The following is a 27198-nucleotide window of genomic DNA, read 5'->3' as shown; positions in this document are numbered from 1 at the left end:
TGTGAAACTGTCTGTGGAGCCATTTGTGGTCCCCTCTCTGGAGCTTTCTGTGGACCTGCCAGTAGACCTTTTTATGGTCCTCTATGTGGAGCTGTCTGTGGTCTCCCTGTAGAGCTGTCTGTGGACCCACTGTGGAGCTACCTGTGGTCCCTCTGTGGAGCTCTTTGGAGCTGTCTGTGGTCACTCTTTGGAGCTGTCTGTGGTCCCTCTGTGGAGCTATTTGTTGTCCCTGCTGTGGAGCTGTCTGTGGTCCCCTTCTGAAGCTGTCTGTGTTCCCCTCTGTGATCCCATCTGTGGAGCAGTCTGTGGACCTGTTTGTGGTTGTCTTTGTGGAGCTCCAACACTGGACCTGTAGTGGTCTTATGAGCAGACAGATCCAGAATCTGTGATGGTTGTGTGTGAACATGTGCTGTGGAGGAGCAGGTCCCAGGCTGAAAATAAAAATGCTTGTTGAGATATGATGTTATCGTATGCCATAATAATAAACTGTCATGAGGAACTCAGATATCATTAGAAACAGTTTGTTTCTTTAGGCCCCCTACCAGCTCCAGCCGCTACAACCTCTGTCCACTCATTCACCACAAATGAATTCCCTGTATTTACCCTCTGGGAAGACTTAAATTGAAAGATGAAAATAATGATAATCTTCTAAATCTTTGTAAATGTTGACCGATCTCGAGACTTTCAGGAACGCTTCCCTTGATCTTTAACAAAAATATATCTATTTTTGTCCAGTACAAAAGAAAGTAAACTTTATTATATAAATCTAAGGATGAAGTGAAATAATAAAATGTATAGATTTTCTAGTGAAAGTACTTGTTTTGTTTCTGTTTGTTTTTTCATAACAACTCTAGAAGTAAAGTTTAACAGGAGGACTTTCTGATACAGTACGTTCTGTGTCAGAGTAGCACCCCTCAGGACAAAAGTGTCCCTCCTCTGGGTCCTGCAGCCCGGGCATTGCAGCCAGCATCCACTCTGGAGGCACAACACATATGCTCATAATGGTACTTTCCCACTTACAGTGTAACTGGGATTTTTCTGGGGAAACATTTCTCCAGGTCGGAGGCAGGATCCTGGTCAAGAAGACAATGTGCAAGGTCTAAAAAATGAAAAAAGTGTGGCAATTGTAAGGGAAGACTTTATTTGGATCAACATGTTAACTTTTCAAATGAAATACAAAATGGTTTCACTGATAGTAGCACTGTTTGGACCCTGTGTGTAGAGCTCAGGCTCAGTAGAACTAGACTTTGTGCTTACAGAGCAGTGAGAGCCAGGCTTACTACTCACTTCCTGAGGATAGTCATCTGCAGACACTCCTGCTTTAAAGCCACCAGCTCTGTCTTATAGCTATTGTTCTTATCAGTATCAGTGAACACACAGGCATATTTCTTGGTGGACAATGGTGTTTCCATGGTAACAGAGCCTGTGATGACGTCAGCATGGGAAGGCGAGGAGACCGAGCCTCTGTGGCAGGCTGCAGACAGCAGGGCCATTAGAGCTCGGCCCACATCATTGCGTGCCCCTTCGTTCACAAAGCAGTACAGGATGGGGTCCGCTACACAGTTTAGACTGGTCAGGGCCAGAGACACATGATAAGCAGCGAACAGGCTCTCCTCTGAGCTGCAGTCACAGGGCCTCCTCAAGAACATAATGGAGCGCACCAGCAGCAGCGCATGGTATGGCCCAAAACACAGCAGCACAATAAGGATCAGGCTCAGAGCCAGACGTTGGATCTTAGCCTTCTCCTCACGCTCTGTGGATACGTTACAGCGCACCGCTGCTAAGATCCCACGGTATGCTACCAACATGGCTGTCCAAGGGCCCAGAAATCCCAGAAACGTCCTGTACAGGTTCATGCCCGCCACCCAGTCCTGCATGGGGTACTTCTCAAAGCAGAAGGTGTGGTTGAAGCGGTCTTGGAACAGCTCATCGTGAAACAGCGGAGCAGAGTTGGCCACAATCTCAATGATCCACACCACAGCACTGACCAGCATGGCTACAGAAGACACACAGGTTAGGTATTTATTATCATATATTTTTTTTATTAATGAATAAATTTATTTATTTATGAGGTACAGCACAGGGGCAGGTAGTTAGGTCACAGGGGATTTTATACTGAAGCAGGCATTACACAGTGTAAACACGACGTGACCTCTAACTAGTGAAACCCCATTTATAGGCATGTGTTAGTCCAACATTTACTTTGGGTCAGTTTAAGACCAAGGTCAAAGGCACTGACCTGTCTTGACACGGCGCACCTTGGCGAAGCGCAGAGGATAGGCCACAGCCAGGAAGCGGTCCAGGGAGATGCAGCAGAGGAAGGCGATGCTCACATAGATGTTGGTGTAGAAGATGAAGCCAAAGAGCTTGCAGCTCTCCTGGCCGTGAATCCAGTCGTCGCGCTGCAGGAAGTAGTCGATCCACAGCGGGAGGGTGGAGATGTACAGCAGGTCAGCCACAGACAGGTTAATCAGGTACACCCCCAGCTCGTTCCTCTGCCGCACCTGCAACACAGCAACCTAGTGTGGTCACATTCCACAAGCAGGGCCTATACAGGCCAGACCTGGTCCTGTCTATCAGGGCCATGCAAGCCAGACCTAAGCCTCTTTTCCATTGGCACAGTTCACTTGGGGCCACCTTGGAGCAGGTCTATTTGGTGTGGGTCCCTCCAGCCAAGATGCGTTTCCATGCCCCGGGCACACCTCCAGGTCCAGGGGCGGGGCTCTGCTATGCGAGATACTGACATCACCCAAACATAACTTATGTTTTCTTAATAAATAAAATCTAAATTAGCTCATCGTGGAACAGGGCAGCAGAGTTGGCTACAGTCTCACTAATCCACACCCTAGCACTGACCAGCGCAGCTACAGAAGATACACATACAGTAGGTTAGATATTTATTATTGTATTATTTATTTATCGAGTCAGATTTCAGCAATTTGCAAAACGATCATTAGTAATTTCGTTGTAATTTTGTTGTGCTGTGAGATGTGGATAAATCTAGAGTAAACACTAACTGCTACTTCTAGTTTATGGCCTCTGTGCATTTTAACCTCTCTTTATGCAATGTATTGGGTTTGGCTCATGTTAGATGCATTTTGCATCTGGAAATATAATACTTCTTGATCTTTATATGTGAGTGCATCGATAAACGAGATACAGCTGTTGCAACAATGCTAGCGTAGTTTTGTGAAGCATATCAGCTCAACATATAAGTCACATCACCCAACAAGATCAAGTCAGCATATGGTGAGAAATTATAATTTTATGTTTATATCTGCTTTTTGTTGTCTTGGTTGGTCGTCTGAGTCTGCGTTCTCTGACAGAGCCTTTGCAGGCCAAACCTAGTCCAGTCTGTCAGGGCCTATGGAGAACAACCAAGTCGTCTATCGGGGGATATGCAGGCCAAACCTAGCCTACTCTGTCAGGGTTCATGCAGGCTAAACCTAGTCCAGTCTGTCAGGACCTAAACAGGCCAAACTTAGCCCAATCTGTTCAGGGCCTATGCAGGAAGACCAAGTCGTCTGTCAGGGCCTATGCAGGCCAAACCTAGCCCAGTCTGTCAGAGCCTATGCAGTCAAAACTATTTGTACTGTTTAATGGGATTTTGTGTATTTTTCCAGGTTTTGGGGGCCTTGGGGGTGACGTACCTGCATATATGCGGCCCACAGAGCCATGCAGTTGGTGGGCAGCCCGAGCACGATGACTATGATGTACAGAGTAGGCTGGAAGTACTGGTCTACTTTACTGTCCACATCACAGAAGGAGATGTTGCACATAGCTTTGTGTGGAAGGGGCCCGCATGCCCCTGAAAGATCCTCAGGGGTCCCTCATTGAAAGTAGCACAGGTGACACCTCTCCTGCTCCGGAACATGTCATGGCTTGGTTTGGACAGTGTCAGTGCTCGGGGTCCTCACTGAGCTCAGAGCATGTCAGAATGTTCTCATATACCTCAGAGCTGAAAAGATCTACACTATGTTTCAGAGCAGGTCATAAAGTCGTCACCTTGCCTCAAAGCAGGTCAGAAGATCCTCAATGTGGCTCAGAGCAGGTCAGAAGGTCCTCAGAGCAGGTCAGAAGGTTCTCCTCATTGTGCTTAGAGCAGGTTAGAAAGTCTTCATAGCAGGTCAAGAAGGTCCCTAAAAAAGGTCAGAAGGTCCACAATGTGCCTCAGAGCAGGTTAGAAGGTCCTCATTGTTCCTCAGAGCAGGTTAGACGGTCCGCAGTGTGCCCTGGAGAAGGTCAGAAGGTTCTTAGAGTAGGTTAGAAGGTCCCCAGAGCAGATGAGAAGGTCCTCATCAGAGCAGGTCAACCGTCAGTATCCTGGACAGAAGACATAAGATGGTTTGACACAAGTCATGAAACAACTACAAGTGTTGAAAAAATAGCATAGGTCTTATTTGGTTAAACCTCAAAATAAAGGAGGAATGCCATCTTGGTCCTGTTTGACCAAGTTCTACCTTAGACCTCTCCCCTAATAAAAAGCATGTTCTCATCCTCTGTTCCTCCTCTCCTTTCGCTCCTCATAGTTGACATGAGAAGGCCCGTAGAGTCTCCTATAGAGGGGGCTGCTGAAGGTGCTTTGCTGGTGTGGAGCCAGGGCACAGCTGGGCACAGCCTGAGCAGACTTCCAGGAAGAAAGAATGTGTTTGTGGTGTGAGTCCCAGGCCTAATGAGGGGGGGGGGGGTTATATCCCACTGTAAAACCTCATTCACAGACTTACAGGGAATATGTTATATAAAATAGTGTTCATTCATTATTAAAGCAGACCTATTCTGAAAAATAAAATTTTCATAGCTTTTAACCATGCAATAGTTGTTTACTCTTCTCACTTACCCTGTTTAAACTGTGTTTGGAGTGATTCGTGCATGTCTGAGTAATCTTTATTCACCTGCGTTCAAGACGTCATTGCTCTGGTCCACCCCGTTTTGACTGCCCCCGGTACACCCCCACTGCTTTATACTTAGTTCCTGTGAAAGCATGATTTTGTTTTATTGTTTTACTACTTTACTCTTAAACCTTGTGTTGAATACTGTGTATTACAAACATTGAGGTGAACTTGTTTCTCAGTAAGAATGCGACACATGCTTATTTTAAGATGTCTACACTGGAACCTGCTTCGGTTACTGGATATGGCTCTTCATCTTTAGGTTGACAAGAGGCCTTGTAATACATCTTTTCAGTGACTGCAAGCACCTTTTTAGTGACGTATTCTACCTTCCTGTAAACAGCTAACGGTATATCAATCTATGACCTTGTATGGACAGTATGTAAAATTAGTTCTTGTAGGACCAGCCTTCTATAGATAGTACCTTTCACTGGGTATAAGTACTGGGTGGCTCCTTTGTAATGTAACACATGCATGTGTAACATTGGACATCTGCAAACCATTTAAAATGAACTAGTTCTGTTTTTCATGCTTTTAAGACAGTAAAAATCAGGTACAGAGATTTTAGTATCTGCTTCTTGATACAGGAAATCAGTAGACCTGTTTCTATTAGTAAGCAGTTTTAGATAAATACTGTGGTTCAATGAACAAATAATGATCATGGTATGTTATATCAAGTGCACTAGTCTATGGATTCACTGATCCGATACTGGTTTTAGATATCGGCACCAATACTGAAAAATTTGGCCAAGAAAGTCTCGTAATGTTTGAACTTTTATTAGTACAAAGTTGTTTTGTAGTTATTTTGAGAGATAAATAATAGCTACATAACACATTTAGATCAGTATTGTCTCGTTTTTTGTTTGAAGGGTGTAAATGCTGTTTTCAGTCTCAGGACTGGTATCGGTTAATATCGGGTATAAGATACTTAAAGCTATACTATTGAAATTTGTACCGGAAATTCAAAACTGGATTGGTGCGTCACTACCCCAGTACAGTAACTTTTCAGTGAAGGCCTCTCAGGGTGCGTTCAGTGTCCTGCTGGAGGTCAGGCGCACATCTGCGTTCCCAGCGCATGACGGATGGTGCTCTCAGTGATCTTTGCTTCTGCTCATCAGTCTTTGCTCTAGTGTTTGTTTATTGTCTGTTCTCACGTCTCCTCTGCTCCCCTCACCACAATCCTCTCCTCAGCCTTTAAGAAGCTGCCTGCTTATTTTTCTCACAACATGGGCTGGGCGTGGTACCCCGAAAAGAACAAGCTTCCCAGAAAACACAGACATGGACTGAGTGAGAGTTACACGATGTTTATGCCATGGTCAGTGAGAATTCTAATGTGCGTTAAGACTGTAAGCACAGGTATCTGGCAACAGATAGTCACCGTTCCATATCACTATTCATGGGTTTCAAGGATTCCTTCCTGGTTTACAGGAATTATTAATGGCCCTTCATTGTTATAGTGATAACAGAATTATGCAGAGGTGGGACCAAGTCATTGTTTTGCAAGTCTCAACTCTTTGACCTCAGACAGGCAAATCTGAGTCTAAGTCCTCTGCTTTGAGCTTCAAGTCATTTCAAGTCAATTTCAAGTTCAATTTCAAGCATTGAATACGGCTCGTACCTTTGCAATTTATATACTTTTAAACTAAATAACACTACTTTTAAAAGTCATGGTAGCAAATGAGATGTAACAAGATCCATGTCTCACAGTACAATATTTATTGTGATATTTTGGAGGTGCTAACAGAATTATAGATGTGCTACTTTTTCTTTTTTAAAGGCTTTGACAAGACCTTAGTGTGAATTATTACTATCACAATCCAAAGAATTCAGATTTAAAAGTGATTTAAAGTTATTTGTCATGTAGTACTGTTTTTCTTGTTTCAACAAAACAATGCATTTAAATATAAAATCCAATTTAATGAGACATCCCCCAATATTATTGTAAGACATCTGATGATACAATATCACACTGATTGTTACATTCCTGGTAACAAACAGAGAAGGGTAGAGGATCATGTTCCAGTTTGCTCCTGTAATATTAAGCACTGAAAGTATCAACTGTGTTTTCTCAAAACTTTTTTTCTGAGAAGCATCAAGTCGTCTCAAGTCAGGGCTCAAGTCCGAGTCACAGGCATTTAAGTCCTTAGTGATTCCAGTCTGTCCCGAGTCCAAGTCATGACTTGCAAGTCCCCACCTCTATAATTCAGATCAAAAATAATATATCTTTTAATAGGAAAAGGATCTCACAAAATACTTCCAAATCAGGAAGGAACCATTGCCTGAAACTCACGAATAGGCTACGGGCATCACCAGGGCAATGGGTAAACAAATGAGCTTCTGTTAGGACATTAGAATGGAGGGACTTGCTTCAACTAAACCGCCTGAGCAAACAGACAGTGCACAGGTTGTCAGATTCACTACATTTATAATACAAATGACGGAATTTTATTTTGTCAAAACAATATTTCAGTACATTTTCTGAACACAAATACATGCTTTTTTATCACAGCCATTTAACACAAACATTTCTTTCTTCCTCTAAAGTCACAGTTTTTTACTGATAGAGGATTGGCTGTGACCTCTCCATCACTGACACTCCATTAAAATGTGATTACTTGCACAGTCCTAGTCGGGGGGCTACCTCACAGATCCTCACAGACACACACACAGAAACACACCAAAGGAACATTAAGGAACCACTCACCCATTCACACAGACATTCAGACACCAGTGTATGCAGACACTGGGTCGAGGCAGGTTAAGTGTTTTGCCCATGGACACAACGACAGTAATCATCAGTGGGAGCAAGATTCAAACTGCCAACCTTTGGATCAGTGGCCATACATTCTACTAACTGAGCTTTTCTGCTTATAAGACCTATCATTTCAGGCATTATATTTATGTTGTACTACACAATGCTCAAATGTTGGAAAAAAAAAAAAAATAGGTCACAAGTGGGTAGAGTAGCCAAAAATTGTATTCAAGTAAGAGGAATATTTCTTAAAAATATATAACTCAGTTAGAAACACAAATGTTCACACTGAAAAGTACTCATTTATTTTTTGAAAGTTACTTAAGTAAATGTAACTGCATGCTACCCAATTCTAATTTAGTGGAGTTTCAAGGCTTTTAAAGTGCTCTGAGTATCAGAAATAAATGTCTCATGTAATTCTCCTATCAACATGCCATTGAATTAACAATCAGTTTAGTAACTCTCATTCAAGACATATTCATTTGGGTTTTATTAGTTGGCGCTGAGATCTGTTGAGAATGTCATATTTTGTGGAGACTTTGGCACGTGGTGTGTGTGAGGGGGTCTGGAAAAGGAGTCGCTTTATGTGTCCAATTTACAAAACAAAATTAATTATGATTCTAATCTATGTTGGCATCAGTTTTTGGCCCTAGAGGCTCTGATTACCTGGCAAGTCCAGAATGATGTCTCTCTGGTGCACCTCGAGTCCGATACAGACAGTACTGTCCAATCAAATTTGTGTATTTCAGTGACACATGTGAAACAAAGAAACTCATATGTCATCTATAGATAGATCAGATATATAGTTTAGTGATTCTACAGAAATTCCCCATGTTTTTCAGCTCCCTGTGATAATTTTCCTTTCTTTTTTTCCTCATAAGCAGCCATATTTGTTATGATATATTCATAATAAATATGGCTATATTTGTTATGAATATATATATTTGTCCATATCAAATATCCATATTTGATATGGACAGACGATGTGTGTTTCTGATTGGCTAATCCACCTGTCAATCACACTCATCTAAACTCAGGGAGATTCACCGGTGACCAGACTCACATCTTTGTAATGTATTGGAGAAGTGTGTATTCTGGATCCCAGGTGAAGATCTGATCATCTGATAGTTTAAATTGCTTAGAAGGGTTAAAAACTATAAATAAAATTTGTATCCCTAAGAATTTTAGTTGATGAAATCAACAAAAATAAAATGTTCACTTTTTAAATATTCAGCACATAAAAAATGTGTTCTAAATTGTGTTTTTTTCAGAGTAAAAAAAAAAATTAAGTCAGAAATTCAGTGGCATTTAACTATTATACAAATACAAATATTATGCATTACTTGTATTGTTATTAGCTATTAAAGAACACATAGTGTGCTTCTATCTGCTATGTTGTTATAATCTATTGTTTTTTGTGTGTTGGCGGCACGGTGGCTGAGTGGCAACACTCATGTCTCACAGCAAGAAGGTTTGGTTCGATCCCCGGGTCACCAGGCCTTTCTGTGTGGAGTTTTTCATGTTTCTCCCCGTGTCTGGATGGGTTTCCTCCGGGTACTCCGGTTTCCCCCATCAACCAAAACATGAACGCCCTTCGAGACAACTGTTGTTGTGATTTTGGGCGTTACAAAAATAAATGAATTGAATTGAAATGAATCTACAGCACACATGGATAATTATGATATAATTTTAACATTTTAAATAGCAATATTCATCTAAAACAACTAAAAAAGAAACAAATAAAAGAAACAAGTCCGCTGACTTCCATGTTAGAAAACTGTGGTCCTGTAAATGTCACCGTAAGCGTCATCACAACAAAGAGCCATGAAGTTGTCAACCCCTCCGATGAATAGCTGCACATTACACTAGTGAGTAGTGGATTTTTTTTGTACCAAAACCAAAACGCGTATCACCAATCAAGAAAATAAAATTGGAGAGCAAAGTAAGTATAGAGCATTGGGTGTATGCCCATGGCAGAAAACTATAACACAGTTGAATCATATGAATGTGTGTATTATCACATCTAAATTACATTACATTAATGTCTGGCCAGATCAAACAGTCCCAGACATATTTAGATTTCTGAAACCTGCCTATCAAATAAAGTAGTGGAAAGGAAATCAATACCAAAAATTAAGTTTTTAATTGTGACAGGCAATTTAAAGGAGGTGGTGTCATTTATATTAAGATCACCTGTCTGTGGACCTTCTGTCCTCCGGCTCAAAGCCTAAATGTTTTGAATATCTGTTTTGAATAGCTAACAGACTGTCCGTCAGCTATGTAAATGATCCTCATAAAAATGACTATTGCTGGTATTTATTGTGCACCTTCAGCAGCTAAAATGCTCTTAATGATCTATTTATGATGCTTTCTAAATTACATGGTCGTAATAATGTGCAATCTAAATATTAACTGGCTGGAGAAAGAGTATGAAACTTTGAAAGACCTACGCAATAGCCTGAATCTCACACAACTAATTTAATCGAAATGTAAATAAAGGTACACTCAATAATGCAATCTTAACAAACAAACTCCATAATTATAAGGCATATGGTGTTTTCCCACTTGATTTTAGTGAACCTTGTCTAATTGGGCATATTTGAAATACAAAAGTTTAAAACACACATCTGTGTGTTCATCTCTGGCCTGTATTACAGTGATATTGGGCTAATATCAGCATATCCTGAACCTGATATGGCCTTAATCTTTTTTATGAATATATTTTATAAAATTGCAGACCAACATCAATGAAAAAATGGTTACAGTCCTTGGTTAAAAACAGAAATTGCAAGTTTAATTAGAGAAAGAAATGCTGCCTGGAAAACTGAACACACAACAAAACATGCCCAATCAGAATTAGGTTGGGCATGTTTCATAAAAAAAAAAAAAAATCTTTATCAAGAGTGCAAAGTTATTAGCAAAGTTCTAGAGGACAGTAAGATCCCTCTCAGAACCTAGTATTTATGTATTACCAACTGGTATTTATTGGATTTAGCTATTGTAAATTCTAAAGAGGAAAATATGATGTATGTGATGTTTTGGATAATAATGGTGATCCTTCTGATCTTGATTATGTTGAATCTGAACCTCGGCCAGATAACATTTTCTCTTTAAGACCTTTCACTTACATAGAGGTCTTAAATACACTCCGCTCCATAGACCCAAAGAAGTCCAGGGAAGCTGATAACTTTGATCCAAAACTTCTATTACCAGCTGCCCCATATTTAAATCAACCTCTAATACATATTTCTTATTTATCAATTCAATTAGCAGTAATACCAGAATTATGGAAAACGACACATATTTTGCCTTTACATAAAGGTGGGACAGCTAAAAATGTAAATCATTTCTGGGCAAAATCTAAATGACCTTGTCTTGCAAAAGTTTTAGAAAAGTTTGTGGCAAATCAAGATACAATTTACATTTACATTTTGAAGTGCTATCAATGAGGTTCAGAAAAGGGCAAAATACAGTCACTGCAAACACAAAAGTCTTAAATAACATTTTCACAGTCCTTGATGATAAACAAGATTGTAGAGTACTGTTTATTAATTTAACTAAAGCTTTTGATTCAGTGGATCATGGAGTCCTCTTAAAGCAGGGGTGTCAAACTCAAATACACAGTGGGCCAAAATTTTAAATTGAACAAAGCCGCGGGCCAAGGTTCAACAAATGAACCTTTTAATATGGAACCAAACAAGTTCTGATTTAACAATGAATATTGAACAAGCAAGGCTTATATAACTTTAAAGTGCAGGCATGAAAAATCAAGTTGCTAATAATACTAATAATAATAATAGTAGTAATAATAATAATAATAAAACATATCAATGGCATATTAAATAAGATTTAAATACAAATTGAATGCCTCCTTTCTGTTTGCAGCCTTCTGAGGTAAATGTGAAAATTAGCTTCTTACACAGGCTAATAAATTGAAAATAAAATAACATAACAACTATGAATAAATCAACCATTCAGGCCTTGGAGTAGCAAGAAAAAATGCATAGAAAATGTATTTACTGCTCATTTTGCGACACACTGATCTACTCTGATGCGCCCAAGCCAGATACCTGGCATCTTTTCTTGGATGCCAATTCATCAATGTCGGGGCTCAGGGTTTGAGCTGAAGAATCCTTCATTATCAAACAAAGGTGTTCGTCAGTTAGACGTCTCCTGTGAGACGTTTTCCTCATCTTCATTGAGGAGAAAAGTTGCTCACATAGGTAAGTGCTACCAAACATGGAGAGCAATTGAGCAACTTCGGTGCGGAGCTGAGGCATCGTGCCAGGGATGAACTGTGGAAACTGTGTGGCCCCAACAGCATCAAACTTTGACTTCAGCGTTTCATCACACTGGAGTTCAATCAGCTCCATTTGGAGGTTGGTCTGCCTCTGTCCTAATTGACGTGCCAAAACAACAGCAGAGCATTATGGGATTTGTAGTATAAGTGGTGAATGCGGTGTTACAGCGCTGGCACTGTATAATACCGGCGGGCCAGCTCTAATATTAATTTGAAATTGCCTTGCGTGCCAAATATAATTACACTGGGCCAGAGTTTGACACCTATGTCTTAAAGTGTCCTCTTGAAGCATACTGGATTTGGCAATGCTACAAGTAACTGATTCCAAAATTATCTTTCAAACAGAACCCAGGCAGTAATAGCTGATTAACTTTAAGCAAAAGAACGCCCCAAGGCTAAATTTTGGGCCTGCTATTTTTTACTATATTTATTAATTCCATTGGTTGCAATTTAAGTGAAAGCCACATGCATTTACAGTGGTCCCTCGCTATATCGCGTTTCACCTTTTGCAGTTTCGCAGATTTTTTTGGTGCAATTTTGCATGCTTTTTTACAGTGTATGAACGTGCATTGTGTTCTGTGTCCTGATTGACTTATGGTGCGCTCACATCGGGGCATCAAGGACGCGTTGGACACCTCTAGTTGGACACCTCTAGTTGGACGCCTTTGCATTTGAGGACATGCGTCATGGATGCTCTGGACGCACGTCTTCTTGACACGCATCCACAGCGTCCGTTGCGGTCTGCGAGTGCCTTTGGATGTTTTGTTTCCCTGTGTCTTTGTGAATGCCGCAGACCAGGTTGAGAGAGTGACTTTAGTGTATTGATTACATAAAACGATTCAATGGAGGTGACTAGCCTTTAAGCTGGTGCGCTCAGCATAACTAAATCACTGCTAGTTTGTGGCTCATGGCTTTCTACTTTTTCTGGATAATGACGTCACTTTGTCTCTGGATCGCAGCCTCTGACTGGTTGACGCTGTGCGTTAAACGGCAGAAAGTTAAGCTTTTTCAACTTTTGGACGCGCAAACAGGGCGCAAACGCTCAAGATGCATCGCGTCAACGCCAGATTTACGCTGCTCTGATGCTTGAAAATGAGCCGCAGAAACGCAGGGCGGCCAAGACGCATGTACAGCATAGACTTTGCATGTAAACTCGACATAAAGAAGGAGAAAAATAAGGTCGACAGCAACAATAACTTTTAACAAGGATGCAAAAAGGGTTGTTACTGCCCGCAACAAGACCATTGTAAGGATAGAGTCTGCTTTGGCTTTGTGGATCAGAGACTGCAGGAAAAAGAACATTACGAGACACTACAGCGAAGCAGTGCCAGGACGAAGACTGTGACATATGCGTGAGTCACTATTAATCATTTCTTATGTGTCCAATCTTGTAGGGTGATCATTAAAATTAAATTTGTATTATTTGTAGCAGTATTTCTAAAAGCTGTCATTTTAAAATTTTTATAGAATTTCGTTTTGTTCTATAATACTGTGCTTATTTACTTTAAATCTACGAAGGTTTGAACTTTGAGAGTGTTTAAACAAGAGAGAAATGTGAGAAAATGTTAATGCCTGTCTGAGAAAAGTGTCTGAAGTGTGTGGGGAGGGGCTTTACAGCCTTAAAACATATATAATAATTGTTAAAAAAAAAAGATTTCTACTTTCCCTATTGCGGGTTATTTTTGGAACGTAACCCCCACAACAAATGAGGGAACACTGTATATGCAGATGATGCTGTTTTGTATGCAAATGCTCCCTTTGCTGATCAGGTGCTTTTAAAACTGCAGATTTTAATGAAATCCAAAATTCCCTCATAAATCTTAAATGATCATTGAATGCAAATAAAATTAAATAAGTATTTTTTTTCTTAAAAACATTTAAGTAACATGCAAGCTACAAATCTGTACACACTAAATGGTACTTCAGTTGAAAAAGTTATAAATATCTTGACGATATTAACATTTAGACTCACGATTATTATGACCAAAATAATTGCTATTAATGATATTATCACGACAGCTATTAATGTCCTCATATGTGGACACCAGGTATTCAGATTAATTCATGGTTCTTGTAAAACCATGCGCCGCAGCTACCAAGCTGTGCAATCAGCTGTGTAAAATGTATACTATACATTCGATAATTTATGACACATGGTATGTTACTTACGATGGATATTTTCGGCTCAAGTTTGTCAAACAATGCAGGATGGTTGTCTCGCAAATGCGCATGTAAGTTGCTGGTGTTCGGAGCTGCAACTTTTTTTCTGCAATATCTGCAGATTGGTGCTCATCGCTTTGTATGTCTTGTTTTTCAAAGCAATAATAATTCCACACATCAGACTTCACCTTCTTGAGTGGAGGATATGTCAGCGATGCAGATCCACTGCCCATGAGCCATGAATTCAGAATAGATGCGAAGAAGTTTCATTGCTATGACAGAGGGGCCCCCTTGTGGAAAAACACCAGAAGTAACATCTAAAGATTGTATTGAAACTGGAAACATGAGGTAGTCTGGTGCCGGGATTAATCATGTGTGATTATCGCGATTATTAAAAAATGTCACGATTAATTGTGGACATTTTTTTTTATCGCAATTAACAATATTATTGTATATCGTCCCATCCCGACTTGAAATGATGTAACAGTTTAAAATTAAAATGATCATTTTATTATAAAAAATATATATAATATTGTATTGTATATTGTAATAGTGGAAGCAACCTTTTTTTTTCCGTACTGGATTATAGGGATGTGGTGTACTTGCAGACATTGGCCTCTGCTTTGAAACTGTTGGATCCACTATTTCACTCTGCCCTTTGTTTTATTACAGGTGATGGACTTGCCTCACAAAAATGGAATACATTTTAAGATCAAGCAAAACTGGATACTTTGGTGCCACAATTGCTATTCAATAATCTGGCAACAAACTTTTATACTCAAACCTCCAACTGTTTTAAATGTTTTATATGGACTTTCTTTATCAGAAATTCTTTATGTCTACTTTAAACATGGTGTTGATTACCTTTGCTTTGGAATATCATTATTTAGACCTTAAAATAATGCCTAATTTAACATCATTTAGCAGCCACAGTGCTCAGTATACTCTGATTTAGTGCAGAGCACCGTCTACTGGCAGCAGGGGAAATTGCCACAGAGAAAACAATTAATATAGATACTGAGGAGCATGTGAGGGCTTCTATCTGTGACGTCACAGTCACAGGGAGCATTTGTTGAAGCTCAGAGGTAAAGGACTTTCTACAGAGAATTACTGAAACCAGTGTGAATAAAATACAACTCCAGGTATGTTTTAATGGGGGAATAACAGCAAAAGACGAAATTTAAATCTGTCAACTGGACAAATCATTGTAGGAGTGAAGACATTTCACTGCTTATCCAAGCCGCTTCTTCAATTCATAACTGAATGGATACATCAGACCTGGACAACTGAGGGTTTACACAGACATGAGGGAATATTGTTATAACATGGTTAAAAGATTGAAAATGCCCATTTGCCATAATGTGTTTTCTTTGAAGGGGAGATATCATGCTCATGAGCTTTTTAAGTCACAACATTGACTTAAAAAGGAGATGTATTTTTCTTCATTCAAGCTTTATCCATTGATTACAAGGTGGTCTATCTCTGGGGCTGTTCTCTGGCTCTCCCTCCAGACAGTCTGATTAAAGCAGCCATGTTTCCTCCTGCCATCTGCGAGGGGTCAGACTGCAATAAAAAACATCGACTTTATCATTGGCCCCTCAGAATGTCCCCGGGGGCCCACTGTCCCAGAAGTGTGGTGGGAAAAGGCCAGCTTCCTCCTGTAAGTGTCAAGAGGTCCCAGTGTAAACAGAGGAGAGGACGTGTCGACCCCTGCCCCATGTCCCAGTCCACTCCAGGCCCACTCAAATACAGCCGGCACTGTTTTTAGACTGTCCTCACACTGTCCACTCTACACCTACTCAAATACAGCCGGCACTGTTCTTAGACTGTCTCCACACTGGGACAGTCTGTCCGTAAACTGTCCCCTCACTGTCCACTCCAAGCCCACTTAACTACAGCCGGCTCTGTCCATAACTGTCCCCACACTGGGACAGTCTGTACACTGTTCCCGCTCTATCCTCACTCTGTCCACTCCAGGACCACTCAAATACACAGATGGCTGAGGACACAAGACCAACGCACTGTCCTCATATGCTCAACTGTCCCCACACTGTCCTAAATTTGTCCTTAGGGCTAGGACACACTGCAAGCATATTTTAATACACATACACAAGTGCATATTATGGATGTGTTTAAGCCAGTAATAAAAGTGAATGGAAATGGACACAATATCCACACAGGGAGCAGCATGTTGTGTGCCCATAATTTTCAGTAAAAAGTTTCAAAACCATTTTTAATGCTAACGTGAACACAGGGCACATATCCTATTTCAAATACACATGCATATGCATATTTCTTGGGCAGTTATGCATCATTACGCAGACGTTAAACAAACCTGTTTAGTTATTTTTACTGTGGACATCTAGACATCCTGTATGAGCTGCCAGTGTACATCCTCTGCTTCAGGCACTATATAGTTTCAACACTGACTGATTTAGAAAAATCATTATTTTTTTGTTTGTCATGTTTTAGTCAACAGAAATGTCATGCTAATACAGTCAACTAGATCTATAGCAGTTTTAGTCAACCAAAACATTTATATTTTTTATATTATATTATTTATATTATTTATATTTATATTTTTATTTTACTATAAATAATATGTTCATACCTGATGGGACATGTACAGATGTGTTGTTGGATGGTGAGTTCTGGTCTGGTTTGGGGCTCTGTGGCTTTGTGTAGAACTAGTTTCCACTCCACTTTGTTTATGTTTATGTGTTCCTGACGTTGACAGTTTTCAATCGAAACTGTCAATGTCTTATTATATTATAGAAAACAGTTATATGAAAATAGAAGTAATATGAAAGGAATGTGGAAGACATTGAATAGTCTAATTAAACAAGAAATTAAACAAGAAACTAGAAAGTCTGTATATCCGGATTACTTTAACAATACAAATGGTGAAATTCACAAAATGAGTGATGTAACCAATAGCTTTAATCATTTTTTTTATTAACGTGGGTTCACAGCTGGCTGCAAAAATTTATGATAATAAAGCTTGTCAGTGTAGGATAAGTATTGATCAAAATCCCCATTCTATGTTTTTATCTGCAACAAATGTTCAGGAGGTGACAAGCATTGTTCTCAAGTGTAAAGGTAAGACATCCAGAGATTGTCATGATATTGATATGGCATTAATAAAAAAGGTAATAGACAACATAGCAAAACCTCTGACGCATATCTGCAACTTATCATTTCAGTCAGGTCAATTCCCCCAAAAAATGAAAACCGCAAAAGTAATTCCAATATTTAAAAGTGACAACAAACACTGCTTTACGAATTACAGACCAATCTCTTTACTACCAGTTTTCAAAAATTCTTGAAAAACTCTTTAATTCATGTCTTGAAACATTTTTAGATAAGCATCAAATTAGCAACGAGAGACAATACGGGTTTAGAGCAAAAAGAACAACTTCAATGGCAATCATTGATGCAACAGAGGAAATCACAAATGCATTGGACCAAAAACAATATGCTATTGGTATCTTTATAGACCTGAAAAAAGCTTTCAATACCATCAATCATGACATTTTACTTAAAAAGCTTGAACAATATGGGATCAGAGGACTAGCCGGCAACTGGTTACAAACGTATCTCACAAAGAGAGAACAATTTGTACAAATGGGAGTGCACACTTCTGATATGCTTGGTATTGCTTGTGGAGTTCCCCAGGGCTCCGTTTTGGGGCCGAAACTGTTTAATATATACATAAATGATATCTTTAATGTATCCCCGTCATTAAAACTTATTTTATTTGCAGATGACACTAACATATTTTATAGTAGTCCAAATTACAATGAACTTGTTTGTACTGTAAACAAGGAAATTGATCAAATAAAAAAGTGGATGGATTGTAACAAATTATCCCTTAATTTAAAGAAGACAAAAGCTTTTTGGAAATTCTAAAATTAATACAGAGCTACCAATTCTGATTGATGATGTTCAAATTGAAAGTGTAAATGAGATCAAGTTTTTGGGTGTTATAATAGACAATAAATTATCATGGAAAGCCCATATTAGACAAATAAAAAGCAAAATCTCAAAAAGTCTCGCAATAATAAATAAAGCAAAAAACTACCTTGATCAATATGCCCTACGCACTTTATACTGTTCCTTAGTACTCCCATACCTCACTTATTGTGTTGAAGTGTGGGGGAATACTTACCAATCTACACTTAATCCACTAGTTGTATTACAGAAACGTGCTTTGCGAATCATCCATAAAGTCGGATACTTAGAGCACACACATGCTTTATTCATATATTCAAAGCTCCTAAAAATTCCTGATCTTGTAAAATATGTTACATTAACTATACTATTTAAAGCTTCCATAAATGTACATTACATAAATGTGTTTACAGCCAAAGAGAGAACATACAATTTTAGAGAATATGAGAAATTCAAATTGCCTGAAGTTAGAACTACTCGAAAAAGTTTCTGTGTATCGGTATGTGGTGTTAAACTTTGGAACAGTCTGGATATACACATCAAGCAATGCCATAGTATCAGTACGTTCAAGCATCGATATAAAAATATGATCTGGTCACAGTATCTAGAGGAAGAGTCCTAATATAATTTCAGTAAACTTGCAATGCTGGCTTTGTATCTACCATTTCTTTACCATTGTTGGTATTTGTTGTCCATTACCATTGTTGGTATTTGTTGTCCATTACCATTGTTGTATTTTGCTGTCCATTACTATTGTCGTATTTATTGTCCATTACTACTGCTGTATTGCTGTTCATTACCATTGTTGGTATTTACTGTCCGTTACCATTGTTGGTATTAATAACTTTCCTTACCATTGTTGGCACCTTATCCAATTTGATGTAACACTTAAGTTGCATGAGACTAACTCATAGTCCCCAATGTAATCATGTAATACAATCATGAAAAGGAAGTAAAGTATGCTAAATTTAAGAAATAATAACAGAGGGGGTGGGATTAAATAAGTTTTCTTCTTCCCACTCCTTTTTGGGCAATCGGAGATACTCTTTTTTTTTCTTTTTTTGTGTGTGTTTTGCTTGTCTGTTTTTGTTTATTTTTCCTTGTCTCTTGTATCATTGTGTTGATTGATATCGATTGTGGCTGCCTAGGCTATGCAAAGAGAAAAGATGTCCATTTGCCCAAGACAAATAATAATAAAAAAAAAAAAAAAAAAAAAATTTATTGTTTTATTTTTTCATTATTATTCCGTAAAATATATATATTTTTGGTGATAATTTGAATCATACGATCACTTCATCTAACAAAACTACATATTAATGCTGGTCCCCTATATCCCCACACTGTCCTTACCCTGTCCTTAAACTGTCCTTACATTGTCCCCATAGAAAGCAGCAGGCAGGCATCCTCACAGCTGCAAAAATCCATCAGATCCCAGAAGTTAAGCAGGGTGTGCCTGGCAGGGAAGGAGCCAGATTTTTTTGGGTTGGAGGAGCTATGGGTGTGCTAGGTTCTTCAGTGTGGGTGCTCACTTAACATGTTAATTTAGGCTTTTTTGTGAATGTGAGCTATAGACTGTGTGTATATGAATGGACATAGCTAATACACTAGCCTCTGCATTCCAAATAGGAGCATGGGCATGCTTCCGCCTCCATCAACTGTAATTCACTTTCTACTAGAAAAATAGAAAGTCCCTCCTCTCTCTGTAACTGCTGCTGTCAGACTTGTTATTTTGGTTTAAAATGTTCATATTAACCTGCTCTACATGATCCCGGTAGTTTTATTTTTGCTATTTTGTCAATAAACGGATATGAACATTAAAAGGATACAAATCAAGGGCCTTCTTTCTCTGAAGTTGCTCCTGCTAGCGTTAGCAAAAGGTTTGATTGAGAGCATTGCTAAACACCCGCTCCCTGCTAAACCATTGGTGCAGATAGGAAGGGGTGTTACTTTCAAACGCCTCACTCTGGATTGGCTCTTTTGTTGCTATGATACTTGTGATCGGAAATCCAAATATGGAACTCGGCTCCAAATTCGGCCCTATAACTGTTAGCCTTCATTTGACTGGAGGACACACCTACACCCGTCCTGTCCCAGGGGACTCTCATAGCACTAAACCATTAGGCGGTCTATTAAAAGACACTGTCCCAGGCCCCCAGGTTGTCTTGTTCTCTGTGTCCTCTGTCCTTTTGCTGTCCTCATGTCTCCTGAGCCCTCTAACTCAGTCTGTCCTCTATGTCTCGAGGAACAGTGCTCTCAATAGCAAACACCTGTCCCAGATGATGCTCTAAAACACGTGCTGAGGACAGAGGACACACCAGAGGACATAGGATGTTTGGTGAGGACAGAGGACATGTGGTGAGGACAGAGGACATGTAGTGAGGACAGAGGACATGTAGTGAGGACAGAGGACACTCCAGAGTACATAGGATATTAAGTCAGGACAGAGGACACTCCAGAGGACACAGGACATTTGGTGAGGCAGAGGAAGTGTGGTGTGGACAGAGGACATGTGGTGAGGACACGGGACACTCCAGAGGACATGCTCTGATTACAGCTGGTCCCTGGGCCAGAGACGCTGAGCTCACCTGTGCAGCCTGTGATTACTGCCCCACACAGTCATTACCCCGAGGACAACAACATGTGTCACCAGAGCCTCACTGTCCTCTGTCCTCCTGTAAGACTGTCCTCTGTCCTGTATGAGACTGTCTGCCCTGTGTCCTGTTCCATAATTCTCCTGGACATGTCTCTGTCCCTCTGTTACAGGTCGTGTCTATAGGACCTGGAATGAGGTGAGAGTGAAGACAGAGGCAAAAACCCTTACTGGGCTATACTTTAACCCTCAGTCAGAGTCCAGTCCCAGACCTAGGACAATGGCTTAGGATCAAGACTCAGGATCAGGACTTAGTACCAGGATTCAAGACCAGGACTCAGGACCAGGACTCTAGACCCTGACTTGGCGGCCCTCAACACAGCTCTATTTGTGCTCATTGTGGAACAGGTGAAGGGTTGTGTGTGCTTATTGTGCGACAGGTGAAGTGTTGCCTCAACAGGAGCATGTTTATGTGCACCTGAGGCCTGAGGTCGAAGAGTCTGAGGGCCAATCGCATGTGAGCGCAGCACACTGGATCAATCACATGTGAGCTTTGGACTCTGGGCCAATCACATGTGAGCTTTGCACACTGGACCATTCACATTGTGAGCTCTGCACACTGGACCAATCACCTGTGAGCACAGCACACTGGACCAATCACATGTGAGCTTTGGACTCTGGGTCAATCATGTGAGGTCTGGACTCTAGACCAATCACAGTCATCTCTTATGGTAATTATCAGTTTGGGTGTTTTTAATGCAGAGGTCTACAGCCAATCTTCAGTCAGAAAATGCATATGGTTTGGAGCAAATGCAAGACTTGGAGTGACAAAAGTTTCTATTTTTATTTTAAAGGGCAATTATTAAAAGTCTTTATTATTTATGTTCACAAAACAAAAACAAAAATGTGTTTGAAAAAAAAAAAAGAGATTCTAATCAAAAATGAAGATGGATCATAACAAGATTTTATTTTCATATGGCCTAGTCTTATGTTACTGTTATGTATCTGGATTTTGGTTGGTGTTTGATGGTACAGACTCAGCCTAGTCAGTCGAAACGATGTGCTTTTTTCTGCTTTACAAAGACATGTTGTCTAGGCATCGTCTAGGCCTGTCATGATAATGTATTTTGAAGTTCGATATATTACTGAAGTAAATATAGACGGTAAACGATAATTAAACTAATTTATACTACTGAACAGCAGAATGAAACATTTTAGTACTTTGCATCTGTAATGAGTCATATAAGTTATTTAATTCAACTTTTTACAGCTTAAATTGTATCATGTACACAAAAAATAACAAAAAGTGTCCCAGTAGTGCAAAAAAAAAAAAAGTCCACACGATAAATATTGACCCCAAAAAAATATAGTTCCAGTGTTCATATATTTAACGATAAGTCGATATAGTCATTATTGTGGCAGGCCTAGCACCAGCCTTCCTGAGTTCAGATGGGTGTGACTGACATGGATTAGCCAATCAGGAACACACATGGTCCATCCGTATCAAAAACAAATACAGCTTTACTAGTTAACTAGATTCCCTGATTCTCTGATTCACCTTTCAATTAGACCCATCTGAACTCAAGGTGAGGACAGACTGAGGACACAAGAATGTCAGACTAGACGTGCATGTGATGAGACTATACTGAAGAGCCTATTGTTGTCACAGAGACAGAGAACAGGTCAGAATTTTGTGGTGGAATTTGCTGTTTAACTGTCGGACTGCAGATTTGTTGACTCGGTTTATCGTTAATATCGCTGTAACTACTGAAGCTGTATCAAGAATGACTAAGGCTGAATGATTTGCGATTTTCCAGACAGACATTACGATTGCATTTAGATTTGTGATTTGTGTTTTAATAAAAAGATTTGGTTCAAAGTTCACGTTTTAAACACATCCAGTAGAATTGACAAAAAGACTGAAATATGAACTGTCAAACTAATACAAGTATCACATTTTAGAACATGTTTATACAAATTTAAACTACAGGGTTAGCAGTTTTGATGCAGAATAAGACAGGAGATTTTGTTGTTTGTGGAGGAAATTATGGTACTTCAAAAACTGCAGCCTTTGCGGTTTGCTAATTGACTGTGCACAACGGTAGTCGGCTCATTCCAATCGGAGGGACAGTCAGCATAATGTAATGTCTATGCGGTTTTTGCCAAGTTGCGCTGAAATTACAAAATCATGACAGATTTACCGGTCAATCTGCGTTCCTTCCCTCACCTATGGTCCTGAGCTTTGGGTAACAAAGCTCAGGACCATACAGCCACCCTACAGAGGAACAAATGTGTGTCCTCTGTAGGGTGGCTGGGTGCTCCCTTAGAGATAGGGTGAGGAGCTCAGTCACACAGGAGGAGCTCCGAGTAAAGCCAGTGCTCCACATCAAGAGGAGCCAGCTGAGGTGGCTCAGGCATCTGTTCCGGATGCCTCCAGGATATTTCCCTATGGAGGTGTTCCAGGGATGTCCCACCAGAAGGAGGCCCAGGGAAGACCAAGACATGCTGGAGGGACCTTGTCTCATGGCTGGCCTGGGAACGCCTTGGGGTCCTATTGGAGGAGTTGGCGGAACTATCTGACATGAGGGAAGTCTGGGAGTCCCTACTTACACTGCTGCCCCAAGACTCGGCCCAGGATAAGCAGTAGATAATGGATGGTACACGCCCACTGCTCTGTACTTACTTCGTTCACCAACTTGTATGTCTTAAGTGAGTGATACGCATTGGATTCGTCAGCGTCACAGTAATTTTGGTACAAATGAAAGAAAATCCATGGCTTGTTGTTGTTGGCAGCTATACATCGAAGCTGCTGACAACTTCACGGGTCTTTGTTGTGATGACATTTACGGTGACGGTGATATTTTCAAAATCAATATATCGTTATGTTTGAGTAACCCTGGTTTATTAATCTGTCTACATCTACAAAGCTCAAGATGCTCTGTTCCACCTTGTGATGTTATGTAGTCATAGTTTTCAAATGAACAGCTACCTTTTATGTTTAGTTCAGTAGAGATTGGCAATTGCAGGGGTGAAATCATTCAAATGATTCTAGTGGAGGTGTATAGAGTTTAAAAAAACAGTGGAGGACTTCCTGTATTACCACATGACATTACAAGGTGGAACAGAGTGTTTTCAATTTGAGAGAAGAACTCAGTCTAAATATGCAGCGTTTGTGTGTGAATAAAACAAAACACAACTCCAGATATGATTTGCTCAGGAAACAACACTAGAAGATAGAACAGAAAATGGCGTAATATGGGCCCTTTGAAGAAATAAATAGCAGGCAATTGACTTTTGTGAATTGCATCAGTAAAGATTCACATTATGTTACAATACTGCACATGATTACCAGAGGTGGGTAGTATAGTTAAATTTGCTCAGTTACATTTGCTTTTTAGAGTACTCAAGTACATTTTAACATCATGCTTTTACTCCAACTTGAGTAATATTTTTATTGAAGTAACAGTGCTCTTATTTGAGTGGTTACTCTTCCCACTGTAAGTCTACAAGTGACAAAAGCTTTATGTCAAAAATATGAAATGATTTGCACATTTGTGTTTCTTGCAATGCTTCTTCAGATATGATTTAATTTGTCTCATTTTTGAGTCTATCTGTTGAAATTACCAGATTTTGTGCATTATGCATGTTTTCTCCTTCAAATTACATTCACTTCAAATTATAAATCAGATGTTGCGCTCCAACAGTTAGTCTTAAAGTGAGTACATTTACGTGGTTATGAGCCTTATCCTGGTTATGACAGTATTCTGGACATGAAATTTACATGTTTACAGAGGAACCAGGATACTCATATCCCTGTATAAGTGCACAATCAGAGCATCCTGGCTATTTAGAGCGGTCACTATGGCAACCACAGGCACAAATATGGCAAGCAGGTAAACATTTTGTAACCTTGCTAACTTAAGATTTTTAAGCCTGTTTCTAATAACAAAGGAACAATATACACTTTAAAATAAAGGCGTTAAAAGGTGGTTGTATTGAAATAGACTGCTATCATTTTTAAAAGTCCTGGTTAAGGTTTGGATTCTTTTGGAAAGTTGCGACTCCTATTGTACTTGTTACTTCAGTTCGTACATGTTCAGTACAGCACCAGTGTGAGAAATCAGGATACTGCGTCTACATGTCACAGCATCCTGGATACTACCAAAGTATCCCATTGAGAGTATCCTGATTTCTGATAACCAGGATACTGACTTATCCAACATACTGAAATCAGGATACTGTATTTAGATAGACAAACACAAAACCAGGATGCTCAAAAAAAAACATTATAACTGGGATATTCGTAACCATATGCACTCACATACTTTCACTTGACTGGTAGTTTGACAAATACGTTTTTACTTACTTGGGCCACTACTTTGTACTGAAGCAACGTTACTTTAGCACAATTTTTAGCTACTCTACACCTCTGATGCTTAATACAGGTGATGACACATGCACAGGGTTAGCGCAGTCTGACAGCAGCAGGAAGGAACAGCCAGCTTTAGTGTTTTAGGAAGCCTAATTTGAAGTGGAGGAGCTGTTTGTTTACTTTGCACAGGTTTCCTTGCAAAGGCCTAATCTGTCTCCCTGTCTGTAGATCCATCCTGTCTCTCTCCAATTATGTGCCTGAGTGTAACCGCCTGAGATGACCTGATAACTGACATGACTGATGAAACAATTATCTTGAGGGGCCAATATTTATCGTAGTCACTTTTTCTTTGTCCTATTGGGAAAATCTTGGTAATTTTTAATGTACTACAATATGATTTGAGCCATAGAAGGTTGAATTATGAACTTCTATGACTCATTATAGCTTCGAACAGACTACTTAAATGTCCTATATATGCAAAATCGATTCTTTTGAGCTTTAAGCCATGTTCTAATGCAGTGTCCTCCTCAAAAACATACCTCTAGTTGTGTTTTGTTTCATGCACACATGTTTGAGTAACCCTGCATTATTAGTCTGTCTGCATCTCCAAATCTCAAAATTCTCTGTTCCACCTTGTGATGTCATGAACCCGTAATTTGCACGTTAACAGCTACATTTGACCTTTTTATTCAGTAGAGATTGGCCAGAGCTGAAATCATTTAAATGATTCTAGTGACAGTGAGTTTAAACACAGTGGAGCACTTGTTGTATTACCACATGACATCACAAGAGTGCTTTGAGTTTCCGAGAAGAACTCAGCCTAAATATGCAGGATTTGTGTGTGTTTGTGTGTGTGTTAAATATTTTTCAATGAAACGAAACACAACTCCAAGCTGTGATGAAGAAACAAAATTACAATAACATAGATCATAAAATAGCGTAATACAGGCCCTTTAAGAGTTGCACTTTCTTATCTATTTAATTCAGCTCATCTTTAGCAATACCGCACGATGGATAATGGATCATGGATAATTGAGCAATATATCACACTTCAAAATTTGTTTCCGTGATATACACACTACGGAGGACACGGTCATAGCCCGGCCAGAGCCACGGCCAAATAGCTCACGGGGCAGAGGGTGGAGCCGGAGTGGACTGTCCGGTGCGAGCGAAGGGCGCGGCGGTGTCCGGTGACAGGGGCTCTCTGGGGTCATCATTTATTAACGAGGCGCAGTCCACCGCTGTCCCTGACCGCTGCAGCTCCGACTGCACCGCCAAAATCACTCACCGGGCGGCACAAGGTCACATAGCGGGCTTCGAGGCGCCGCGCAGCCTGGACTAGACCTAGACTTATCAAACCGGTCTGGACCTGGACTAAGCCGGGCCTGAAACGGGACTAAACCTGAGCTGAAAGATAGAACCAAAATTGAACCAAGTCTGAACTAGGACGGAGACTGAACCAGGACTGAATCTGAACTCAGACTAAACCAGAACAAAATCAGGACTAAACCAAGACTAAACCAGGATTGAATCAAGACTGAACCAGGACTGAACCAGAACTGAAACTGATCCAGGACTAAACCGGGACGCGGACTGAAGCAAGACTGCATCAGGACTCAACCAGGACTCAACCAGGACTCAACCAGGACTCAATGAGGACATACATTTACCAGGAGTGAACCGGTCCAAGTCTCATAAAAAACATCTGAACCAGGTCTAAAACCAGGACTAAGCTGGTCAAATAGGGCTGAAAAAACTAAACTCGCTGAACTTGCTGAAAATTAAAACAGGACTATACAACTAAATACGAACTGCAAAGTTTTTCACATAAATAAACAGCCAGAAACCAGGTCTAAACTAAAACAATGATCACGAGGTTTGCGCACTAACAATGTCAATACCCAAGAACCAGTTTTGTCACTTATAAGTCGGCTCATTGGAGTTCAAAGAAAGTAGTCTACCAATAGCCTCGCCCCGTTTAAAATAAGACCAAATCTCAACACTCCTGACCAAAAGGTGACTGTATGCGGAGGTCAGACTCACCCACGCGTCCCTGGACCCCACCGAAGCGCCTCTTAATCCCCGGACACCCGAACAGCATCTTCCGTCCGCGAGAGAACACCGGGCCATGCGGGCACCACCACGTCCAGGAGTCGAGTGAGCAGGACAGCAGCCCCGGAGCAC

The 27198-nt window shown here is 40.1% G+C and overlaps 1 protein-coding gene across 1 annotated transcript; it reads right to left on the bottom strand.

The window, feature by feature from the left end:
- Positions 1–1119: 1119 nt before the first annotated feature.
- gpr4 (G protein-coupled receptor 4) lies at positions 1120–27198 on the bottom strand. Its single transcript, XM_033976992.2, has 4 exons — positions 27058–27198; positions 3651–4323; positions 2240–2504; positions 1120–1996 (listed from the first exon to the last, which is right to left on the bottom strand). Exons 2-4 carry the CDS (start codon positions 3777–3779, stop codon positions 1284–1286), a joined length of 1107 nt encoding a protein of 368 aa, XP_033832883.1. The 5' UTR covers positions 3780–4323; positions 27058–27198; the 3' UTR covers positions 1120–1283.

The sequence above is a fragment of the Periophthalmus magnuspinnatus genome, chromosome 13 (assembly GCF_009829125.3).
Source record: "Periophthalmus magnuspinnatus isolate fPerMag1 chromosome 13, fPerMag1.2.pri, whole genome shotgun sequence".
Taxonomy (NCBI): domain Eukaryota; kingdom Metazoa; phylum Chordata; class Actinopteri; order Gobiiformes; family Gobiidae; genus Periophthalmus; species Periophthalmus magnuspinnatus.
This window is presented reverse-complemented; position numbering and strand designations above follow the sequence as displayed.